This window comes from Meles meles, chromosome 21, assembly GCF_922984935.1.
Source record: "Meles meles chromosome 21, mMelMel3.1 paternal haplotype, whole genome shotgun sequence".
Classification (NCBI taxonomy): domain Eukaryota; kingdom Metazoa; phylum Chordata; class Mammalia; order Carnivora; family Mustelidae; genus Meles; species Meles meles.
The window spans coordinates 6,334,159-6,354,571 of NC_060086.1; the positions used below are offsets into that span (position 1 = coordinate 6,334,159).

A 20,413-nucleotide genomic window follows, 5' to 3' on the forward strand; every position below is an offset into this window, starting at 1 on the left:
CAAGGTAGGAAGCGGAGCGCTTAAAATTCGTGACTGATAAGTGAGCGAACCAGTAAATGCGTGAGAAGAGAAAAGAGGGGAGGGGGCGAGTGTGACAGGTGACCAAGAAGTCGCGTGGTCTTCAGGGTTTCCAAACCCCTGGTTATTTCCTTGAGTGACAGGGCAGAGGAGAGAGTCCTGTTTTTCCCAATAAGCCCCTTTCAGCCCACCAGAATTGATGATAATGGGGGCGGGCCCCCAGCGCCCTCAGGATGGGGACCAGTTGCCGGGGCAACCAACCACCTGATGAGAGGGTGGGCACTTTCTGCCGCATCTCCAACCTCCTGGGAGGGGCGAAGACTGAGCTAATCATGAGGGGGGTATTTTAATCAATCCTGCCTATTTAATGGGACCTCTGTAAAAACCCTAAACGAGGGGCTTCAGAGAGCTTCCGGGCTGGTCGGCCCCTGTGCCAGGAGGGTGCACCCCAAACCCCACCAGGACAGAAGCTCCGGCGCTGGAGACCCTTCTGGACCTCACCCTATGTGTCCCGTCATCTCCCTGCTCATCTGTATCCTTTATAGTAAACCGCTAAAGACAGATACGGCGTGTCTGGGTTCTAGCTGCTGTTCCCGCAGACTGTCCGAACCTGATTGTCACGGGAACCGTGGATGTGGAGCCAAGTGGGACAGCAGTGCGCGTGCCCTGGGGCCTTCTTGCGGGACTGAGTCCTTAACCTACAGGCTCTGCGTCACTCCAGGAAGGTCAGTGTCGTGACTGAACTGTAGAGGACACCCAGACAGAGCAGTGCTTGCCGTGGAAAACCCCCTTCGGGTGTCAGAAGAATTAGAGAGAGGGCTCTCCTTTAGCAAGGCAGGAGGGGAGGGAGGAAGAGGAGGAGAGAGGACAGAAGGACAGAAGGAGAGAGAAGGAAGAGAAGAGGGAAAGCCCCACCCTGTCCTTTCTGCTTAAGGTGAGAAGGCCAAGGCTAGAGAGGGAGGCAGCCAACTGCTCTTGGTGGCCTGGGGCAAGCAGCTATGGACTCCCAGCACAGTGCTCCTCCCAGACCATGTGTGCTCAGGGAGCTCCCAGGGTCCCTGCCCCTCCTCTCCGTTGGCAGGCTTGGGTGGCATCCATCCCTGCCCTCCCTTCGCCCCACGGGCAGAGAGGGCTGACATGGGCTCTGAGCCCGGCGCTGTGCTGGGTGCTGGGGACACACGGAGGGGCCGGCGCGGACACGGGAAGACAGACAAGGCATGTCAGACGCGGGACACGTACAGGGAAGAGCCCATCGGTGCTCTGGGAGCCCCATGGCCCGGGCTGAGCCTCGAGGAACCAGCGGCAGTCTGCTCGCCAAACACGCCAGGCAAGGGGGGCCCGGCACAAAGGCAAGGGGGGCAGGGAACGGCGCAGTCCGTGGGGGACCTGCGAGCGTGAGGCCGCGGCCACTCTCCTGGGTCTCCCCTGCAGGGTGTCATCCCCCTCCCAACGACCTGCAGGGGAGTCCAGCTTGGGGCTCCGCCAACAGTCCCACCCCCTGGAAAAGTCTGGAAGGGAAATATTGACACAGCCGCCCCCTCCCCAGATGCCGGTACCAGCATATGGCTCCCGCTGTCATGTTAGGGAACACGAGTGATTGCCACGTAATGAGATGCTCAACACGCTGCCGGGGGCCACACGGCGGGCTGCGCCGCCCACTCACCATATCTGCTGTTGAACAGGATCTGCACGCACTCGCGGAGCGTGTTGATGTCCTCGGTTTCCTTTATGAAGGCGTCCCACTTCTCTATCAAAACACAGGAGGTACGGGGGAGGGTGGGTCCCGCGCAGCCCCTCCCCTCCTCCACGGGGCCCTCCTAGCAGGGGTCGGGCCCCGGACACGGCCACACTGGAGGCCCCCAGAGTCCCACAGAGGGGCTGAGCTCTTCTGCTCACTGCCGCCTCAGACACCCAGCCTCCTCCGGCAGGCGACCCTGCCCAGATCCAGGGTGCTCGGAGGGCCTCCCCGACCCCCGGCTCTCTTCTCTTGCCTCTGTCGGCCCCCGGGGTCAGTGCGTACGACGCGGGCTCAGCCCGTCCCTCCTGGGTGTCTCCTGCCCCACACAGGCAGGGGGTCTGAGGGGGTGCTCCCTGAGAGCAGTCGCCGAGTCCTTCCCTCGAAGGCACTAACCCTCAGGGCTTGCACATTCGGGGTCTTTCCTGGCCTTGGCCCCGTGGCCTCCCTCAAAGCCTCAGCTCTGCTGGTCTCCTCCCGGGAACAAAGTCTCTGCCTCAATTTACTATTAACAACTAGAGCCTTCACTTGGTTCACTGTAATACCATTATAAACGCCAGCTTTAATTTATTCATTATTTTCGTTTTTTTAAGAGATTTTATTTATCTGTCAGAGAGCGAGCACAAGCAGGGGGAGCGGCAGGCAGAGGGGGAAGCAGGCTCCCCGCTGAGCAGGGAGCCCCATGCGGGGCTCGATCCCAGGACCCTGGCATCATGACCCGAGCCAAAGGCAGATGTTTCACTGACTGAGCCACCCAGGCGTCCCCCATTTTTAATTTATTAAGGGCTTATCTGTGTTGAATACTTTACATATGACATCCTAGTTTTCCCTTATGACAGCTTTGAAGCACAGACAATATTCCCACTTCTCAGGCCGGAAAACCAGGCTCAAAGAGGCCGAGCATTTCGCCCGAGATCACCCAGCAAGATTCTACCGCGGCTGGTACCCCTTTGCCCACCACGGCCTCCCGTGATGCTCCTGCGCCAGGGATGGACCCCGTGTGGGGCCGTGGGGGTCTCCATTCTGATCTCAAGGGTGACGTCTTCTTAAAGAGCCTCTCACGGAAGGTGAGGCCGAGACCCCCACCAGGTGTCACCACCAGACAATCTCGCTTCATCCCCATCCACGAATCCCTAATAATGGGGTGGTACTTGTAAAACCCGTCCACATAGTTCTGTGGTCGTCCGGTCTGCAAGAGGTGGAGTTCAGATAGCCTTCAGCAGCTGCTGCCGGCACCCGAGTCCAACCGTGACACAGAAATCCTGAGCCAGAAGCGCCCAGCTAAGCTGTTCCCGAATTCCAGACCTGCCCAAACTACGACGTGTAAACACTTACTGGTTTAAACCAAGTCCTGGGGCAGTTTGTTACACAGTAACACCTAACTGCTACACTCTGGTTTCACTCCCAAGCCCCTGCTGCAGAGCCGTCCCTCCCTTCTCTCGCAGAGGCCCAGCGGACACGTCTCCATTTCGGGAAGCAGCACCCCCAGCCCCGGACCCCCACTCTGGTCACGGCGCTGCTGTGGGCACCATCCTACCTGACTTGTCGTGGACGATGGAGAAGAGGATGCGCTTCGAGGCATGGACGTTCTGGATGAGAGGACCACCAGGCCCGGGGGGCTTCTGTCCTGGACAAGGGAGAGGAAAGGCGCAGGTTCGAGGGGGGCCCCCCTGCCCCGATCTGGCCTGGGTGCAAAGATGCTGGCTCCGGGGTAACAGTCTCATCCATCAAGGAGACCTCGGACCTCTGACCTAGGGTCGTAAACTCAGGGCCATTCCCTGCCCGGAGGCCCGAGACTCTCTTCAGCAGAGTCTTCGATCCCAACAGCAGATCAGGGAGGCCAGTCAGGATGCAACGACAGGTGGGGACCCCAGTTTAAGTCCCATCCCACTGCTCAGCTCACCGTTCGGCTGGGGGTGGGGAGGAGGGAAGGGAAGTCCTTTTTTCTCCTTCTCCTAACAGTAAGTGCAACTCATAAGCACCTACTGTGTACCAAGCGCTGGGCTGTGCCTTAACACAGCAGCTGTCAAGCCCGAGCACCCGCTGGAGCCACTTGGCAGATTTAAATACACAGACGCTTGGCCCCCAGCTGCCCCCAAAGCTTCAGATCTAGCAGGATGCCGGCAGGGCCTGGGAACGTGCATTTCTAACTTGCCCTGTCATTTGACCACGATAATAACCTTGGGAGGGGTCCTGCTGGCATGTCGACTTTAAGGCCGAGGAAACAGAGGCTCAGGGAGGTAGAGATGTGCTGTGGGCACAGCCGCTAAGCAGAGGAGCCAGGGTTGAGCAGAAGTCTTCCTCACGCCCAGCTGTCCCTTCTCTTATGCTTTTGGGACCCCTAGTCCAGGGCAGGTCTGTCCCAGGTGCTCGTTAAACGCTGGTGACCAATTCGCCGGTTTGCTCCCTCCATAGGCTCCTCTGTAGGGGCCCCTCAAACATCTCCTGGTGCCAGCCCCTTGTCCCGACATGCCTCCTTTTTCCTGGGGTGGGCCTGAGCACCCCCATCTACCCAGGGAGGGTGTCCCCCCCGCCGCACGAGTGGCCTCTGTCTCACCCCCCCGGACACAGGGTCCCGGCAGCAGCTTACCACAGCAGTCGGGGAAGTCCTGGGCCCCAGAGGCCTTGGGCTCGGGTCCAGGCCGGCCAAGGCCCAGGTCGCCGGGGGCAAGTGGGCAGGCGGGCGCCTCCTGCTTGAGCTCTCTGGTGGTGTGGTTAGGGAGTGCGGGGCTGTACAGGAAGCTGGCCACGGAGGAGGAGGTGGCGGTGGGGGGAAGGTCCTGGGGTGGCCCCTTGGGGGCTTGGCCGTGCAGGCCACAGTCCCGGGAGCCCTTGGCTATCAGGGAGACACCGTTCAGCTCCATGAGGGCCTTCGAGTCCCGTCCGCCATCCTCGAGTGGCCTGGGGGAAGGAGGGGCACGGGTCAGCTTCCCACGCCTGGCCCTCTGAATAACAGGACGGCCGGTGAGGTACACCGTGCGGAGCCGGTCCCCATTCTACAGGCGGGGTGCAGGCCCAGGGCAGGGATGTGACCGGGGGCACAAGGCTGGGCCACTGGAGACACCGGGCCCTGCCCCTCGGCCCCTACCCTCCCCCCGGGGGGTAGGCCTCACCTCTATCGCCGGACTGGGGGTTTGCCAACCGGGGTCCCTCATGGGTGTCTGAAGTCCCCTCCCATGACGGGGTAAGTGGCCTCAGGTGACTAAGCCAGCATGGAAGCAGGTCAACCCCCACACCCCCCGTGCTGGCCTGTCCTGACCCTCACGGTCCAGCAACCAGGCTCCGGGCCCATTCCCAGGCTGACCGGCCACTCACCTCTTGAGCTTGAAGCGGATCCGGTGGCTGTGTTCCAGGATGGCCATGAGGGCCTTGGGGTCGTAGTCGGCCGGCCTCCGGAAGGCCAGGCCCTCGGGCAGCCCCTGCACGGCCAGCAGCCCCGGCTCCCTGAGCAGCCTCTCATAGGGCAGGGGTACCACGCTGGCCCTCCCCAGGGCCTCGCCTGTGGGGGAGGGGGTCAAGGAGAGGGTCTAGTACGAGAGGGCAGCCAGGCTGGCGTGGGGGCTGGGTGTGCCCCAGAGCTGGGGCCACGTGCAGTCCCTCCCTCCGGCGCCAGGTTCCCGGGAAACTGGACCCCACGGGCCCCTTCCCTGCAAACTTCACACAGAACAAGGCCCTGCAGGCCAAGCAGGGCAGGCGGGCACTGGGGACGGGCCCCTCTGTGTGCCCTGAGGCCCAGGGCTCCTCCCCCGCCACGGCCGGGGTTCCCGGCTTCTCTCGCCATGCTGTCCTCTCTGGGCGCCTGGGTGGAGGGGAGAGCGGGGCTCAGGGCCGCGGGCGGGAGCTCAGGAGGAAACACGGCAGAGAGAAAGGAGGGCAGCGCAGAGGCCGCAGGGGAGAAAGCCACAGGCAGGAAGGGAGGAGGAGAGGGAGGAGAGCAAACCAGAGGAAGAGGGGACGCGACAGAAGGTGGTGGGGCTGAGTGCGGGGGGAGACTCCCTGGGGACTGTGGGGGCGGGACAGCCAAGGGGCCTGGGCTCAGGGACACCTGCTGTCACTCCCACACTGCAGCCCTCCCGGAGCCAGAAAGAGGCCGGTCACCTCAGATGCCGCCCGAGGTGGGCAACTGGGGGGCGGGGGCAGGGCAGAGTGGGCAGAGGTGTGGGGAGGGGCAGGGTTGAAGGCACGAGCCCTGTAGCTGGCAAAGCCAACCACACGTGACAAGTCCTCCCCTCCCGGGGTGGCCGGTGTGCCCGCCCAGGGCCTCTGGGCCTTCCATCCCACCTGGGCCTCCCCTCCCTCCTCACAGCAGGAGGTCGCTCAGACCTATGCTCCACAGAACCAAAGGTTCCAGGACAAAAAGCAATAAAGCCGGAGCTGGGACCCTTACGAGCCAAAGGGACCTGCCCAAGGTCACCGGGAGGCCGTGACGGCTACCACTGGGCCAGAGGGAGGCCAGGTCTGCCCATCTCCCCCAAGCCCCAGGGGAAGGACTTGGCTAACGAGTTAAGTTAGCGCTCACTCAGTCATTCAACAAACACCCCCGTGGGCCTCAGCCCGTCACCGGAGCTGTGGAGGGGGCAGGCACAGACCCCAGCCCCAGAGGGCACTGGGCTGGTGACGGGTCAGAACACAGTGGGTCCACAAAGGGGGTGCGAAGCCAGCAGCAGGGGCTTCCCAGAGCTGAGCCTTAGAGAACAAGGCAGGGTCCTCCGGACCAAGGGGAAGGCAGTCCCGAGAGGCACAGCGGCGCGGAGGCGAGGTATGAGATGGAGCCGGAGTGGGCCGGGGAAGGGGAAGTGGCTTCCGAGGCAGGGTGGCAGGGCTGGGGGCGGGGCAGAGCCCAGCTGACACAGGGAGGGTGATGGGGAGCCCCGAGGCCGTGGTCAGAAGATGCCCTGGTCACAGGACAGGTGGGCACAGCAGGGAGCTGGGGAGACCAGGCCCGGGTGGGCCGGGGAGGTGTGCACGGCAGGGGGCCGGGAGGGGCCTACTCTGTGGGATGGGGACGGGGAACTCCCACCCGCCTGGGGGCCCCAAATGGAATGAGGAAGGATCTTACTATAAAGAACATCAAACACCTCCTCTACCATCTTGCGCAGAAGGTACACGTCCGAGCCGTGCTCCAGGGAAGCCCGAGGGATGCTCCGGCCGCCACCCTCGCCCCGCGACACCTTCTTGGGCTGCTCTGCCTCCGGCTCCTTCCAGGGGGCCCCGCCTGTGGGACACAGAGCAGCCGGGCCAGGATGAGCACCTGTCTTTCCCCTCTGCCCAGCAAGCTGAGGTGTCCCTGCCCTGTGCGGAACCCTGTGGCAGACACTCAACGCGGAGTGGAAATGAAGGAAGGAAGGAAGGAATGAGGGACGAGTGAGCGGGCCGGGCCCCAGCCCCTTGCCCAGGGCCCAGGCTGCTCATCTCGGAGTTCCCGGAGCCTAACATGGGGCTTGGGTCTCAGCCTGGTCACCTCCAACTCGCTGTGTGATCTTGGGCAAGTCCCTTCCCTCTCTGGGCCTCAGGGTGTCAGCTCTCACAGAAGACCAGCTGGCCCGGCTCGGAACTGGGGTTCAACCCCTGCCGGTTCCATGCACCCCTCTCTGTCCTCGGACACTGATGCCGTCTTAAATAGTCGAGGCCCCGGTCTGCTGCTCTGCCCTGTGAGTAGATGATGGGGACCCCACCAGGAGGCCAAGGGGCCTACAAAGAGGCAGGTTCGTGCCAGGCTGGGCCAGGGAGTGTCCGGGGACCCCTGGATAGGGAGATACTAGAAACTTCATCGGAAAGGGGACGAGACGGGGGCCTGGAGGCCCCCTCGCAGCCGGGAGCCTGATTCTCTCCCGGGATCTGCGGAGCCTGAAATAAACCAGCCGAGCTCCCGGGGTTATAAATAGTAGCTCTGCTGGGCTTGAGAAGCCAGGTGCACCTTCCCCGGCCCCCGCCTGGCAAACTGGGGGCCACAGAACCCTGCCACTGTCTATTCTACCCTGGGCCAGTCCCCTCCCACCCGTGGAGAGGGGACAGGCTCTGAGAGCTGAGTGGGGGTGGGGCTGGGCAGCTGGGGAAGCCTCTGGACCCCAGGGATGACCTGCCCGGTGCTGGGGGGCCAGCCTTCCCCGAAACGCCTGATCTAGGCTCCAGACCCCGGGTGCCCTCCCCTTTCACAGACAAGGAGGTTGAGGCCCAGTAGCCGGCAGGTAGCAGAGCCAGGACGGAGCCCGGGGGACAGCCCCGAGCCCTATAGGACGTAACCCACCAAAAACGGGATGCTGACGCGCTCACCAGGGGCACGGACGGAAATTCAGGGCACGAGAAGCTGGCACAGCATGAAAAGTAACCACAGGGGCCGGGGCGGTGCGGGGAGAGGGTTGGCGTCTAGGGGTGGGGGGCGCAGATAGGGGCCCCGGGCGGGAGGAACGTGGACACGGAGGCTGGGGAGACGTCTGCGGGCCTCCCGGGTCGGGGGACAGCGGGCACAGAGGCAGAGGATAGGACGAGTACACAGCCGGTGAGCCGGCCCTCAACCTGGTGCTGCCTGCGGTCAGGGTGAGGGGTGCCGGAGGGGCTGGGTTACTCGGGTCCACAGGCCCCGGCAGAGTGTTGAGGAGTTGGGGGCTTCGGAACGACCCCCCTGCTTCGGGGCTCCCGGCTCCCAGCTCTGAGTGCTGCTCTCCTTTTCAAGTGACCAGGACCCCCCCAGCCCATCCCCATCAGGGCTCCCGGCGGGGGGGCGGGGGGGCGGGGGAAGGATCCCGCTGCACGCACCCCCCCCCCCGATTCTGTCGGAGTGTGGCAGAAAGAGCACGGGTTTCAGAACAGAAGCCTGGCCTCCGTCACCTGGGGGCTCTGTCTCCCTGGGCACGCGGCTTATGCTCGCTGTGCCTCAGTTTCTCCCTCATACACTAGCGCGGCTTCCGGAACCTGCTGGGGAAGCGAACAGAGCACGCGGCCTCGCCCAAAGCACTACTGATCACCACTAACCGCTCGTGCTGCCGGTGTCCTCAGTCCCCAAGAGCCACCACGGGCCGCACACAGCCGGGGCTCAACAAGTGTCAGTTGAATAAGGACACCTGGGCCCTGCGCCAGAGACGCACGGGAACTGGGCAACACTGGGCCTCAGGGTCCCCTTCTGTCAACGAGCAGATGGACGCGTCTAGGTCTGGCCCGCCCCGGGGTGGAGTCACCCGGTCTCTAGGGACCGAGGGGCTGCTGGAGGAGTCATGCCCCGATGATGCCCCGTCGGGAAGCCTGCACAGCCCCGGACACAGGGCACCCTGGCATTGCTCTGGGGACCCAGAGACACGCCGGAGCTCCCGCCCTCGGGGACCACAGGCCCCACCCACTGGAGCCCCCGGGGTACTCACGGCAGAACCTGAGGAAATCGGACTGCAGCTCCTTCCGTGCGTTCAGGAACATTCTCCCCTTCTCGGTGCCCACCACGAAGGCGCTCTCATCGTGCACGGCGACACAGGCCACCTCTGCGTTCAGCTTGGACAGCGCTGAGCACTGTGGGAGGGAGCAGGGTGTGTGAGCCTGGGGGAGGTCCCCCCCCCGCCACAGTTCTCAGTCGGAGTCTGCAGGAGGAAGGACTGAATGCCCCCCACCCTCCCAAGCTTGGCCAAGGTCAAGGGAGAAGTCACGTCAGGGAGTCACAAGAAGAACAAAGACACAGGGCCTCTGCCCTTCCCTCCTTCCTGGTCCTCCTAGCTCTAAGGGGGCTTCCTGCTTGGGACTCAGCCCCCGCCCCAGGCACAATCCTGTCTTCGGTTTTTACAAAGTCCTAAATGAGAAGAGGTGTGGGGGCAGGGGAACCAAGGCTCGGGCAGGTACAGGTTTCAATCCCCCATCAGCTGCTTCTTGCTGTGGGACTGACGCATGTCCGTCCCCCCCGGACCCGATCTGCAGAATGGGGACCAACAGCGCAGCTCCCTTTCAGTGGGCTTGGTTGTGGGGATTCAGCGAGGCCTGGCCTGCAGGAAGGAATCGCTAACCCGGCGTATCTCATGTGGGTCCACAAACAGAGAGGTCATTCCAGCAGCCCTCGAGTTGAGGGGCTGGCAGGCCTGCTGCACGGGAAGCCAGAACACGGGGGCCTTGCAACCAGGACCACCAGCATTTCAGCCCTCCAGACCTGTCGGTGGAAGCTCTCCGCCTGCCAAGCTCCCAGCATGCACCCAGCGCCCCATAAATGCTGGGTTTTATGTGAGTTTGGTAGCGCTCGGCTGGCAGGCAGGAAGTCTGGCTTCTCATCCTAGTTCTGCTGCTGTGTGACCTAGGACAGGTTCCTCAACCTCTCTGGGCCATACTCATGCTCCCTAGCTCCAGCCCAGAGTCCCTGTGCCGAGGAAGCCAGGGACATTGTAGAGCCGACTGGCCTGTCCCCTGGGATCTCCTACAGTGAGGGGTGTGTGCTGATTTCCCGCTAAGATTAAAATAAAAACCTGCCGTTCGCTTCCCCCACGGCAGTGCCGCAGAACGTCACAAGCAAAGGAGACAGAATCACTTGCTCCCCACACAGGAGGGCCCATCGGAGCTGGAGGGCTTCCCCTAGGTGGGGACCTGCTTCTCCCTCTGCCCTCTGCCCCTCCCTGCTGTTCGTGCCGTCTGTCTCTCCTTCTTTTTCTCTTAAAAAACAAAAAAAAAAAAAAACAAAAAACCACAACTGGTCGTGCTGTGTGACTCCAGGCAAGGTGCTGCCCGCTCTGAACTCAACTTCACCATCCTAACAGGCAGGGGTGCAGCGAACGGACGCCAGACAGCTTCCAACACCCGCCTACCCACTGTCCCAGAACCGTCCCCCAGGGAAAGGCTACAGTAAAAATGACATTATCATTTCCTCGTCCGGGAGAAACCACGACGAGCTTCGGCACGTAGGCAATGGGGCCAAAGGGATTACGAGGCCCCATTCCTCTCTCCTGGCCCTGAGATGTCGTTACGGCTCTCGCGCTAACATCGGGGGTGACAGCTTCCTCGTGAGTCACTGACCACACAGGTCCTGTCCTCGGGGGGCCCTGCTGGGGGTCAGAGACCTGGGACCTTCCCAGGGATGGGACCGGAATGGCAAAAGGTGATGAAATGAGGACGAGGGGTGAGGGGACCAGGGGACCAGGGCCAGCGCTGATTTCCAGGGCCGCATTTTCACATCCTTGGCCTCACCCAAGCCTCTCGCTCCCCTCCCTCCCCCGATGTTGGCAGATGGGGACAGTGAAGGCCCCCGAGGTGGCGGAGGTGGGACTCAAGCTCCCGCGTCTGCTGGCAAAGGCCGGGACTCCCACCCGTCCAGGGAAGACCCGGGCACTCACCATGGAATCTAACGCGGACACGAGGCTGGTGATGATCTCATCTTTGCGGGTGAAGGCCGAGCTCCAGCGGTCGGGCCCGCAGCCGTTGGCGGGAATGTCGCAGCGCTTCCCCAACAAGGCCATGGTGACCTGGATGGAAGGAGGAAGCGGAGGTGGGCGGGTGCTCCCCCCAACCCCGTCAGGGCCCCAGACTCCTAGGGCCACTCTATCTACTTCCCAGGTGGGACGAGTCAGGGGCTGCCCCCCCCCTTTCCCCGAGGGGTCACGTGCATGAAGGTGTTAGACCCCCGGCAGGCCTAGACGGGGAGAAGCCTGCACACAGCTCCAGATGAGCACGGGCGCACGCGGCAGGCAGCCGGGGAGTGTGGCCCATGGCGTGTCCCCCAGATCTGCAACTCCACAGCTGAGCCCACCACCATGGCCAGTCTTCCCGGCCCACCTCGACTGCCAACTCTCCCCTGCACGTCGCTTTGGCCATGGCTCTCTCTCTCCCCCTTGCTCACACACCCTCCATGGCTCCCTACTCCCCACGTGAGCTCTGGACTCCTGCCCCTTGTCCAACTCCCCCTTCGCCGCCCACACTCCGGGTCCCCCAAGCATACCCACATCCTTCACGGGTCCCCAGCTGTGGCGGGTTCCACCCTCCCTGACCCGAATGGCCTGCTGGCCCCTCTGTCGTGTACCGACCGCCCACTCAGCTTTTAAGGATCACCTCTGCTAGGAGGGTGCCCTCAACGGCCCCACTTCTTCCTGCCACTTCCCGCACTGCCTGGGCCAAGGGTCCTGGCCGGCCTCCCACCTGTCGCCAGGCTCCCCCGTCACAGCTTTCGAACAGGCTGCAGTGGGCAAGGCCACTGCCCCGAGGCCCAGGAGCCCGTCTCAGAGGTTCAGAAAGATTCAAAAAGTGGAGGCCACATCATCTCAGGACAGGGTTTCCCCAAGACAGGACTTTGTCCCCTTGTCACGAGGCTCCTGGAGGACAGAGGTGCGCCCTCCCCTTGCTGGAGTGCCCGTAGACTGGGGCCCGACGTCAGGGCTCTCCCAGGCAGGGGACGGGTCTGCCGCCCGCGCACCACCTGGTCCGGGCCGCACACCCATGAGATGAGACACAAAGGTCACCCTATCCCGCTTCCAATTCTGTCCTGCCCCTCCCCAGCAGAACCCCAGAAATCAGGTCCAGGGGCTGCCCCAGTACCAGAGCCTTCCTCTTGCCAATCCAAGCAAAGGAGAGGGCAGAGGGTGGAGGCAGGGGCCCTGGGTTTTCCTCTCGGGGTTTGGCTCCCCTAATGATCTGTGCACGACCCCAGGCCAGGTCAGAGGCACAAGCAGGGAGCAGGACTGCAGGCCTCAGAGGGAGCCTGGGGGTCCTGGCCTCCCGGCTTCCTGCAGACGGGGTCACCGGGCAGGCTGACGGTGCCCAAGCCGGAGCGTCTGTCTTCTGCCACCGCAGTGGCCTGCACCCCCCCCCCGGACCACAAGCTCTCTGAGGGCAGAGACCAGCTTGCCCGTCACTGCCACCCCCCAGGGCGCAGCTCAGGGCCCGCCACGCACCACCACCCGTGAGTCATGAAACCGGCCGTACGGAGTGAGTGTCAGAGAGCATCACACACGACAAGGTAAGGAATGTCCCAGCTACAGCTGTGCGAATGTGCCCCCCGTCTGGCCCGGGTCTGCTATTTGGCTGTGAATAAATATCGATTTTAACAGCTGGTCGGTCAGCAGTCGGCCAGCAGGGGAATTGGGTTCACTCCGAAATGTTTACAAAATGTATTTCTTCAACCGGGCTGCGACTTTATAATGCCTGAAGTCCACGGTATTAGGGGACGCGGAGAGCATGACAGGCCATGTCGGGGACATCCTCATGGGAGCCGCAGGGAGCCACTGGCCAGAGCCTGAGGCCTTGTGCGGTTGGAAGCCCACTGGAGGGTCCACCCTGCAACCCCTGCCCGGGGCGCAAGAAGGCTCCTCCCTGCCCTCGGGCCACCCCCTCCAGCCGTTCCCAGAAAGACCTCAGCCCGCCAGCCTCCCCGCCCAAATTGAATCAGGGCAAAGCTGCAGGCACCAGACAGCCCCGGCCTCCCGGTGGCCCCAGACAGCTGGTGGCTCCTTCCTGCAGAGTCCTAATCCACTTAGGAAGGAATGAGGGATGCAGGCAGGGAAGGACGGAGGGAGGGAGGGAAGGCAGGGCTCTGTGTCCAGGGGAAGGTGGGTGCACTCTGGGGGACGGGAGGGAGCAGACCCTCCTGCGAATGCCCGCGGCCTCTGGGAGAGGGGAAGGCCTCATCTGGCCAGAGGCACGAGAGCTCGGGGCCGCGAGAAAACCACCCGATAAAGCCAACAAACGATTCAGAATAGAGAACGGGAAGACGAGAGCACTAAACCGGGAGGCGAGGGGACAGCACTAATGGGACAGCGTCCCGGGGGCCGGCGGGAGTGGGGGTGCAGGGGGAGGGCAGTGAGGACAGGAGCCACGGCTGGAGCCCCCATGCACCGCAGCCCAGAGGCCAGGGCTGGGCAAGGCCGGGGACACCCAAGCCCTGCTCTGGGGCCCCCAGGGGAGGACATCAGAAGCGTCACGTCAGGGGACAGGCAGCTGGCTCCTGAAGCAGGGGACAGGTCGGGAGGGACTGCCAGCCGCCCTCGGGTTCCTGGGTGGACAGGCCTGAAAGGGTCGGAAGGCAAGTAGCACGCAACCTCTCTTCCCCGACAGACACAACCTCTCTTCCCCGACAGATGCTTCTGAGGCTGCCAGCGGCCACCCGCCTGGTTTACCTCCCACCTCCCGGCCACTCGCCCTGCTGGCACTGACCGCCAACCCGACCGCCGGCGCTGACCGCTAGGTTCCATCCTGGCCCCTCCTCTTCCCCGTCCAATTCTGTCCTGTGCTGCCAGGCAATCTTTTGGGCTTAACGTCACCTGGAGGCTGGTGCCTCTAGGCTTCTCTCCCCATCCTTGACCACCACCTCCTCCTCTTCAACGTCTAAGAGGCCACTCGGCCAGAGCAGGCCCTATTTCCCGCTCAGACCGGCTCCTCCCTGGCCGGCCACTGGGGTGCTCGGGCTCCAACCTCGTCCCCGGCTTCCTCCTCCCCTGCCTCTAGAACGATGTGGGGAGATCGCCGCTTGTGCGGCTCCAGAAAGCAGCCAGATCTGCCCACCTCTCGTCACCGCCCGGGCCACCTCTCGTCACCGCCCGGGCCACCTCTCGTCACCGCCTGGGCCACCATCCTTGCTCGCTCACGCCATGGCCGGGCCTCCTCGCTGGCCTCCCTGCCCTGCTCTTGTCACCACAGTCCCCTCCTGCCAAGAGCAGCCACGTCAGTCTCACGCCCCTTACCCGGAAGAGTCCAGACAACAGCTCCCCGAGCATGGGTGCTGTGTGAGCGGGGCCCACCGGCCTCGGGTCCAGGGGCCCTTTCTTCTATGTGCCAGGCTCTGGTCCATTGCCCTCTTGTCCCTCGCGTGCCACCTGGGCTCCCCTCTCTGGGCACTACGACTGCGGTTCCCCTGTGCAGCGGGCTCTCCCGGGCCTGCCCCTCCTGCCGCCGCCGTCCTCGCCGTCCCAGCCCCCATCACCGGCTCCCCGGCACCCCACCCCCGACCGCACGGCTGGCTCACCCGCACGCCGGCTCCCCGTCTCTTCTTTCCCGCACAGAACCTGCTGGCATCCGAAGGGACCTGTTCACGGGCTCCTCGCCCGACCTCCCCAGCAGGAATGGGAGCCCTGGCGGGGCCGGGGCTGTGCCGCCTGCCAGGGTCACGGGACGCCTGCTGCCTTGAACGCCTGCTTGGGTTTTCATGGGCGCACGACAAATATTCGGGGAACCAGCCAGTGCGATGGGCGGCAGGAACCAGGACGGTCACAAGCTATATGCAGAGCGACAAGTTTGGGCTTGGAAGGCTCTCAAAAAATAAAACTTTTTCTAAAAAGAGAGAGGCAGCGTGCAACATGGCAAGCGTGCCTGCTTTGGGATCACGGAGGAACAGTCCAGGAACTGAAAGCGACGGAGGCTGCTGGGTCAGGGGTCCTGGACGGGCGCCCCTCTGCGCGGCTCAGGACCCCAGCGCCAGAGCCCGCGGACTCCTATCTGGGGCGGCGGGGGGGGGGTGGTCACCAGCGTGTGAGATGGGCTGGTTGGTTCCCGGGGGAGGGGACAGGACTTCCTTCTCCACAGAGATCTCAAGGAAGAGGGGGACGCCGCTCTCTTGACCTGTCTGAAGACCAGATGTGGGCCAGGGTCTTGTTTCATGAAGCACTAAAAGGCAGAGCGGGGGCGAGTGAAGATGCCGGGTCCCCGGTCTGCGGGAACCCTCCTGTGTGACGTCGGCCCCGTCCCTCTGTACCTGGGAGCAAGACGGCACGTACCCCTGCTCGCTGCCAAAACCAGTCTCCAACTCCCAGCTTCCCGGGCCCCGGCCCCTAGAAGCCCAGAGGTGACAGGTCGGCGCCCGGGCCCGGGACACTGTGTCTTTAAGTTCCCGGGGGAGCCTGACACACAGCCGGGAGGACCTCTGGGCACGGGTCCAGCCCCCGCATCCCAACTCCCGTTTCCGAGCAGCTCCCCTCTTGCTGCCTGCACCCACCTCCCCCCACCTCCTTGCCCAGACTGAGAGTTGGAGGCCAGCCTGGTATCTGAGCCAGAGATTAGCCAAGGGCTTGTGTGCCCATCTGAGTCACTAGGGCCCCGACCCAGGGCAGACCTGTCCCCAGTGGGAAGGCACCCGTGGGGGCCGGGCCCAGAAAGCCCACTCTCCAGCGACCCTGGGGCCAGCCCGCCAGCAGACTGCGCTCAGCTGGGGTCTCGAATCCCAAACGCTGTACGCTGGGCACTCCAGGCCAGCTGGGAGGCTCGGCGGGAGGTGTCCCTGTTCCTGTCCTCTCTGCCGCCCGTGGGCTTCCTGCCTGGGGAGACAGGTGCTGGCCCTAGCAGGAACCTGATCCCTAGCAGTGACGTGTGGCCCAGCAGGACACGGGAACGGGGCTGCTGGGATCAGAGATGGGAGACGAGTGTGCAAGCAAAAAAGTCAGGGCTGCAGAGGAACCTCTCGGCCCGGACCATCTTGGACTCCCCTTCCCCGCCAGCATCTGGTTGGTCCCTCATCCAAGGGTTCAACCTCCTCCCTCCTCCCTCCTCGCCCTGCTTTTACGGGCGGCTCCTTCCCCCCTCCAGGCTGAAGAGCGGGCCTCATGGCCACCAACCACGGCTGTCCACCGGGGTCCCCTTGGACACTACTGTCCCATTCATGAGCACCCTGACGTCTGGGACCTCTGTCCAGGGAGTGGGCAGGATGGAGGGGACTTCGCCCATTTCAAGGGTGAAGAAACCAAGACCCACAGGACCTTCCTGTTCAAAGGGAGTGACAAAGGCAGGATGACCTGTGGGACATCTGATACAACCAGGCCTTTATTGTTCCTACTTGGGGCAAGGCTCCTCGTTCTGAGGCATGGGGCTCACGGTGGAAGGCCGAGCGTGGTGAGACTCCCGGAGGCCAGCAGAGAGACTGAGGCAGAGCTTGGATGTTCGATGACAGGAGTCCAGGGGCCAGGCCTCCACACCGTGGGCCCCGGGGCTCAGGGTGACATGCAGAGGACACCCAAAGGGGCCAAGGCCTCAAACGGCAAGTGCCAAGGAGGTGGACTCAGCCAGCCGTCCAGGGACCTGGCTGCCCCCTCCCTGCCAGGGGCTCAGCAGAGAGGCGTGAAGGAGGGAGCGACATGGCCGTTTCCCAAGGACCCAGGCCTGGTGAACCCCGATGTCTGGCGAATCCCCCCAACCGCCTCACTTTCCAGAGCAGGACCTCGAGCCTCAAGCTCCCTAACCGTAAACCCCAGAACCAGCATGTGGAAAAGGGGGGGTCTCGGCCCAGATCACCCCGACGGAACCGGGGTCCCTCCTGATGCGGCCTTCAACTACGTCCCTCTGGGATGCCAACCGATCGGCAGGCTTGGCCTGGCCGGCAGGGAAAGGGGAGCCCACCCAGCACTCGGCTTCCTCGCCTGTGGGGCCCAGGCAGGCGCAGGTAAGGAGACCCCAGGAGGCCCTGCGGGCAGTGGGCCCGTCCCCCAAAACTGGGGTCCCCACTGGCGGGTGCCTTCCCTGGCCAGGGAATCCAGAGCCCGACCCCCCTCTTCCCCGCACGTCTACTAAAGCCTGACACGTCCGTGGGGAAGGAGGCGGGCGTGTCAGTGGGCATCTGCGCGCGTCCGCTGAGTGCAGATGGGACCGTACGTGCGTCTGAGACGGCAAGCACCGTGGCGGAAGGCACGGGGATGGGTAAGAAAGGGGAGAGTGTGTTCACGACCCACAAAGAACAAGAGGAGCCCCTCTCTCTCGCCACAGTGGCAGCCCGTGGCCTGGCCCACCAGGCTGGGGAGGGTCCCTTGTCCCCACCGCTTTGGGACTGAACCATGAACCTAAGGCTTCCAGCTCTCCTAGGACCAGCATGCTAGGGAACGGCGAGCTGGGGGCCACCCACGAGCTAGGTCTGCTCCGCCCCCTCCATCACGGGGGCGGGGGCACCCCTCCCTCCCTCCTTCCCTTCCACACACTTGTTGATCGCTGAGGGCTACACGGGGTGTTCACTGGCCACCCAGATGGGCTGCGCGGGGAGAGAGCAGACCTCCACCTGGCCAGCGGCTGGGTCCCGGTCCCCAGGCAGGGAGCTCCACAGAAGCGGAGGCCGGGGTACCTCTCAGGAGGTCTCAGGCAGGAGGCTTCCCAGGCCTCCCTTCACCCCAACCTGTTTATCCAATCCTCCTGGGGAGCCTGCCCCGGGCCAGGCAGACTTGGAAAGGACTCAGATGACCGCGCCGGTCCACAGAGAATGATGAGACCATGAAATGAGGATAAGCGGGGAAGCGTGCCCGAGTTACAGAGCCTGGCACCAGGGAAAGGGGTTCCTCGCATCTTCTGTTTCTTTAGCTCTGGGGGAGCAGGGGTCTCCAAACCAGGTTTCTCGGAGTTGATGGATGTGGAGGTGGGCTTTGAAGGGTGAAGAGGAGTTCTCTGGGGGGCACACATGGAAAGGTGGCTTCGGGGGGACAGCGGAGACGCTTGGCCTGCGGATACACAACCTTCACTCTGCAAGCAAAGGGAAGCGCTTGGTGGTACTCGCCCAGTGTTCGCTCTGGAGTGTCAATCCTAGAGTTAGAGAGGATGCTCGCTGGCCTCTGCGGAATGGAGCAAGGGACAGAGGTGGGGGAGGGTAGTACCTGAGAAGCTTACCTCTGACCCAGAGATGAGTGTGAGCACTAGGAAGGCAAACACGCTTACACGTTCTCACACATGCACAGGTGTACACACAACTGTGGTCGTGCAAGTCTTCCCCAGGCCAGTCCCCAGGCACGGTCCCTCGTGAGTGTGGGGGGACCCTCACAGAGACTTCTCACAGAGAAGATGCCAGCCCAAGCCCAGGCAGGACAACCTGCCGGCACAGAGATGAACAGGAAACACGCCGCAGTCCTGTCCAGTTGACCTGCTTCTGCTGCCGGCCCACTGTCCTCCCTCCAGGGCCCCCAACCCCGGCCTGCAGGGCTCAGGACACGCCTGTCCTCTGGCTTCTGGAAGCCGGCACCTCCATGTCCATTGTAAGAGACACCCTCCCCTTTTCCTGGCTTGCTTAGCGTCAGCGTGTCAGGCACGTTGGTGCCTCTGATCCTGACCCCCCTGGCCAGCCTGTTGTCCCTTGGTAGACACCCACAGCTCCTTCCTCCTGCCCTGCGACTCTCCCTCTGCCAGGACGCAGAGACACCTGGGCCCCCATGAAAGTACCAGCTCTTGTGTGCCCCCCAGACCTGCCCAGAAGCAGCCTGGTACAGAGCCCGGCCAGCAAAGGTGTTTGGTGGGGAGGGGCCACTTACGCAGGTTTGAAGGAATCGGGAGGCAAGAAGAAAGTAGGTGGGGGAGGTGGACGGGATATTCTGGACAGGGAGTAGCACTAGCGAAGGCCCTGAGGCACCAGCCAGCAGGGCGTGGTATGGGTCCTCGTGGAGGCTGGAAGGGGAGCTGGGGCAGATCCCTGAGCCCTGACAACAGAGACCGAGGTCAGAGACCTCGCAGAGACCGTCCGTGCTCCATCCCACCCTCAGCCCCGGAGCCTGGGCCTGCACTTCAGGGGGCCCCGCTCCAGCCCCCCTCCAGGGGACAGCAGTTTGCAGGCCCCCAGATTACCTCCTGGGTGCTCAGGGTCCCTGAAGTCCACTAGGCAAAGAAATCCACATTTTGGGCCCCCGGGGTCCCCTTCTCTGGTGTGTCCTCCCCTGTGGCTCTCAGTGTGACAACAAATTACTGGACACATCCCCCCACAAGTGGAGGCATCCAGTTGCCCCCCTCTTGAACACGGGCCCTCATGACCCACTTCTAACCCACACACAGCGCTGGCATCACCACCACATGACCTCCGAGGGCCGCTCCCCAAAAGGCACTGGGCTCCTCCTGGCCTCTCATTCCCTCCCGGAGACACTCGGCATGGGAGCTCTGAGCCGAAACGTCAGCGGTCCGGCTATCCCGAAGCCGCAGTGATAGACGGGGCGGGGGGCAGGGATCTAGTGAAGCCTGGGGAGACCCAGCTCTTTCCCGGGCCAGCGGCCAGCAAGGAAGAAGTCTCTGAGAGAGCCCCAACCCCAGCCATCTTCTGACTGCCCGTGCAGGAGATCCTGAGCAAGAACCATCAGGCCAAGGCCGGCCAAGCCCCAAACTGAGAGATTAAAGCAGGAAATGACTGCTGTTGCATAGTTCTGAGTCTGGGGCTACTTGTTACACAGCGATCGGTGCTGATACACCCCCGGGGCAGAGCGTGCAGAGCAGGTGCACCTCCAATGGGCAGCTGTTTGAGAGGGGGGCTAGAGCCTGGAAAGATGTTTGGGGTGTCCCATCCATGCCCTCGAGGGTCCCCCAGCGCCGACACAGCTGGGTCGGGCAGAGGAGCAGAACCCCCACGCGCCTGCCTCTCCCTAGACTGCATGTACTCTATGAGCCCGTGTTGGAGAACAGCTGCTCTAATTGCCCTTAGAGACTCATGGGAGGCCCCAAAGTGGCCCCCAGAAGACACTCCTGCCCTAACCGCTGCAGCCTGTAAATGTCACCTTATACGGGAAAGACTCCCTTTCACAGAGACGGCGACTGAATGAATGACGGTGAGACGGAGAGATTATCCTGGATTATCAAGGGGGGCCCTGAATGCCATCACACGGATCCTCGTAAGGCGACGGGTTTGACACGCAGGGAGGAGAAGGTCACGCGCAGAGAATCTGCTGGCCTTGGGGAGTGGAGCGGCGCGGCCGCAAGCCAAAGGATGCCGGCAGCCACAGGAGCCGGAAGAGGCAAGAGGAGGCAGATTCTCCCCGACAGCCCCCCAAGGGCACCTGG

At 63.4% G+C, this 20,413-nt stretch overlaps 1 protein-coding gene across 6 annotated transcripts in view; it reads right to left on the reverse strand.

Annotated features, from left to right (window-relative positions):
• The window catches only part of GTF2IRD1 (GTF2I repeat domain containing 1), a 94,352-nt gene that overhangs the window by 51,617 nt on the left and 22,322 nt on the right, over positions 1-20,413 (reverse strand). For 3 of the 6 annotated variants that reach the window (XM_045993465.1, XM_045993460.1, XM_045993461.1), the window contains exons 2-8: positions 11,047-11,175; positions 9,109-9,250; positions 6,813-6,968; positions 5,069-5,252; positions 4,344-4,654; positions 3,291-3,380; positions 1,682-1,765 (exon numbers count right to left, since the gene is read on the reverse strand). In XM_045993465.1, the coding sequence (XP_045849421.1) occupies positions 1,682-1,765; positions 3,291-3,380; positions 4,344-4,654; positions 5,069-5,252; positions 6,813-6,968; positions 9,109-9,250; positions 11,047-11,169 (1,090 nt within the window). In that variant the 5' untranslated portion in view covers positions 11,170-11,175. Of the gene's footprint in view, positions 1-1,681; positions 1,766-3,290; positions 3,381-4,343; positions 4,655-5,068; positions 5,253-6,812; positions 6,969-9,108; positions 9,251-11,046; positions 11,176-11,845; positions 11,922-20,413 lie in introns of those variants that run through there. The other 3 variants (XM_045993462.1, XM_045993464.1, XM_045993463.1) reach the window with 3 other exon arrangements.